This window comes from Orycteropus afer, unplaced genomic scaffold, assembly GCF_000298275.1.
Source record: "Orycteropus afer afer isolate SDZICR_OR568_19922 unplaced genomic scaffold, OryAfe1.0 scaffold00136, whole genome shotgun sequence".
Taxonomy (NCBI): Eukaryota; Metazoa; Chordata; class Mammalia; order Tubulidentata; family Orycteropodidae; genus Orycteropus; species Orycteropus afer.
Genome location: NW_006921723.1, coordinates 3,752,119 through 3,755,930, shown reverse-complemented (window position 1 = coordinate 3,755,930; position 3,812 = coordinate 3,752,119). Strand labels below are relative to the sequence as shown.

Sequence of the window (3,812 nt, the reverse complement as noted above, 5' to 3'; positions counted from 1 at the left end):
GTCCGCCGCTCGGACCGCAGCCTGGCCCCATTACAGGCAACGTCTTGAAGCAGATTATGGCCATCACTGACCAGAGCCTGGACGAAGCGCAGGCCAGGTGCTGCGTGGGCTCGGGGGACGTCGCGGGTGCCCGGGGCGGGAGCCAGGCCTGAGGGGAAAGGCCGGGTGGTGAGAGCTTGGCTTAAGTCTGGGGCGGGGAGCCGGCATGGGGCCTGAGTACCGAAGGGGATTCTGAGGGTTCTTGGGATAAAAGGGAAGAGTTAGGGTTAGCCTATGTGACCAAGCAATGGACTAAGGGGTTTTAGGAACTTGGGTAGGGTGAGATGGGAATAGGGTGGCACCTGGGGCCAGAGGTGTAGGTTTAAGCGGTGTTTGTGGATGGAGAGGTTTGTGGTGAAAAGTGGTTTAGGGGTTTATGGAGTATAAGTAGGTAAGAGGAGTGTTGGGGGTTGTGAGATCCGAGAGATGGGAACAAATGAGATTTTTGAGGGATGAACAACTGAATGGTTAATGGGATTTATTAGAGTGGGAAGTTTTGAGGTGAGAACCTGGAGCCAGAGCCAGGGAGTTGGGAATGTCTCATCTGAAGAGTTAATATGTGACAGCTTGATGTGGGAATTCTCAGAAACTTTTTAGGAAAATAAAGGACTATTTGTTGTTAATTAATTCAAGTATTTATTGAACGCCTGCTATGTTCCGGGCACTGAGCTGGATGCTAACATAGCCCTACTTTCAAGTTTGTACTTTGCGGGAGAAAAAGTAAGTAAGAAAAAGTAGTTATAAATTGTGATAAGTGCTACAGGGAAAGTGACCCTGGGGAGTGGTCAGCGAGAACTTTAGGAAGCCAGGTGAAAAGCAGGCCTGGAGTGGACACAACACTTCCTAAGGCCCTGCGGTGGGAGAACAGAAGGAAGGCCGAGTTGAGTTTGGAGAGATGCTGGAACTGGATTGTTGTTAGGTGCCGTTGAGTCGGCTCCGACTCATAGTGACCCTCTGTTGTACAGAGTCCTTGCTATACCTGAGCCTACGTTGCAACCACTGTGTCAGTCCATCTTGTTGAGGGACTAACCCTTTTTTGCTGACCCTCCACCTTACCAAGCATAATATCCTTCTGCAGGGAATGAATGGCCCCTTCTGACAACATGACCAAAATAGGTGAAACGAAAGTAGCCATTCTCACTTCCAGGGAGCCTTCTGGCTGTTCTTCTTCCAGGACAGATTTGTTAGTTCTTCTGGCAGTCCATGGTACTTTCAGTGTTCTTCACCAACACCACAACTCAAAAGCATCAGCTCTTCGGTCTTCCTTATTCATTGTCCAGCTTTCACATGCATACATTGTTGTTGTTGTTATGTGCTTTTGAGTCATCTCTGACTCTTAGCAACCTTATGTACAACAGAATGAAACACTGCCTGGTCCAGTGCCAGCCTCTCACAATCCCTACTATATACCTGAGCCCATTGCTGCAGCCACCGTGTCAGTCCATCTTGTTGAAGGCCTTCCCTTCTTTCGTTGACCCTCCATTTACCAAATTCTCCATTCTCCAGAGAATGGTTCCTTCTGACAACACGACCAAAGTAGGTGAGATGAAGCTCCTTGCTTCCAGGGAGCATTCCAGCTGCACTTCTTCCAGGACAGATTTGTTAGTTCTTTTAACAGTCCACCGTACTTTCAGCATTCTTTGCTAACACCACAACTCAAAAGCATCAACTCTTCTTTGATCTTCCTTATTCGTTCTCCAGCTCTCGCATGCATATGAGGCGATTGAAAGTACCATGGCTTGGGTTAGGCACATTTAGTCTTCAAGGCGATATCTTTGCTCTTCAGTGCTTGAAAGAGGTTGTTTGCAGCAGATTTGCCCAATGTAATATGTCTTTTGATGTCTTGACTGCTGCTTCCATTGACGTTGATTGCAGAACCAAGTAATATGAAGTCCTTGACAGCTTCAATCTTTTCTCCATCTATCATGATCCTATTTATTGCTCCAGCTGTAAGGATTTTTATTTTCTTTATGTTGAGTTATAATCCATACTGTAGACTGTAGTCTTTAATCTTTATCAGTAAGTGCTCTAAGTCATCCTCACTTTCAGCAGCTAGCAGCATTGTGTTGTCTGTGTATTGCAGGTTGTTAATAAGCCTTCCTCCAATCCTGATGCCACATTCTTCTTCATATAGTTCAGCTCTTGGATTATTTGCTCAGCATACAGATTAAATGAGTATGTTTAAAGGATACAACTCTGATCCACTCCTTCATGATTTTAAACCATGCAGTATCCCCTTGTTCTGTTTGAATGACAGCCTCCTGGTCTATGTACAGGTTCTTCATGAGTACAATTAAGTGTTCTGGAATTCCAAGTCTTCTCAATGTTATCCACAATTTGTTATAATCCACACAATCAAATGTCTTTGCATAGTCAATAAAACACAAGTAAAAGTCTTTCTGATACTCTTTGCTTTGAGCCAAGATCCATCTGACATCAATTATGATGTCCCTCGCTCCACGTCCCTTTCTGAATCCAGCTTGCATTTCCAGAAGTTCTCTGTCAATATACTGCTGCAACCATTTTTGAATTATCTTTAGTAAGATTTTACTTTTGTGCGATATCAATGATATTGTTCGATAATTTCCACATTCTATGATATCACCTTTCTTTGGCATGGGTACAAATATGGATCTTTCAAATCTCTTGGCATAATCGAGTGAGTGCCTCCAGCACAGCATCCATTTGTTGAAACATCTTGTTCTGGTTACCTAATAGTATTCTGACAGGAATATACCACAAATGGGATGGCTTTAACAAACAGGAGTTTATTCTTAAAATTTGGAGCCTTTAAGTCCAAGTGCAAAGTGCTAGGCTCTAGGAGCTGGGTTAAAACCCCTCAACCTTGGGGTCCAGCTCTGCCTCCTGTTCCTGGCCCACTGGAGCTAGAGGTATTTCTTCACTCAGACAGCTGCTGGCTGCTGAGGCTGAGAAGCCCCAAGGTTGACAAGTAAAAAGGCATAGTCCCGATATTACCAAACTACACGGCAGGCCATTAGCTTAAGTCCATTGTAAGTCCCAAGGTTGGCAGAGCATAGCAGGCTGCTGAGCAATGACACGGCTACATGCAGGGTCCAAGCGTGCTATATTCGAGAGACCATTCTCAAAGCTTCTCCTTATATACAGGAAGCAGACCACATACTCAAAGGCAGCTACTCAGCTCTCATAGTAGATTCCACCATGGAGTTGATTACTAGTCTCATCATGGGGAATACTACCACCAGCTACCCAGCCACTCAACCAGGCCCAGCCAAGTTGGCACACAAACGTAACTACCACATACCTCAATGGGTATTCATCAATTCCCAGAGCCTTGTTTTTCACCAATTCCTTAGTGCAGCTTTGACGACTTCTTTCAATACCATTGGTTCTTCATCATATGCCACCTCCTAAAATGGATGATCATCTATCAATTCTTTTTAATATAGTGACCCTGTGTATTCTATCCTTCGTCTTTTGATGTTTCCTGCATCGTTCAACATATTGCCCATGGAATCTTTCAATATTGCAATTTGAGGCTTAATTTTTTTCCTCAGTTCTTTCAGCTTGAGAAATGCCAACATGTTTTTCTCTTTAGGTTTTCTAACTCCAACTCTTGGCACATTTCATTATAATTACTGACTTTGTTTTCTCGAGCTGCTCTTTGAAATCACATACATATGAGGCTATTGAAAGTACTGTGGCTCCAAACAAAACCAAACTCACTGCTGTGGAGTTGATTCAACTCAGAGCAACCCCTCTTTGGGTTTCTGAGGTAGTATCTCTACAGAAGT

General features: G+C 44.2%; 1 protein-coding gene across 1 annotated transcript in view; it reads left to right on the top strand.

Annotated features, from left to right (window-relative positions):
• PBX4 (PBX homeobox 4) overlaps nt 1-3,812 on the top strand; it is a 78,420-nt gene that overhangs the window by 1,480 nt on the left and 73,128 nt on the right. Inside the window, exon 2 of the mRNA XM_007945389.2 lies at nt 21-97. Within this exon, the coding sequence (XP_007943580.2) occupies nt 21-97 (77 nt within the window). The remainder of the gene's footprint in view (nt 1-20; nt 98-3,812) is intronic.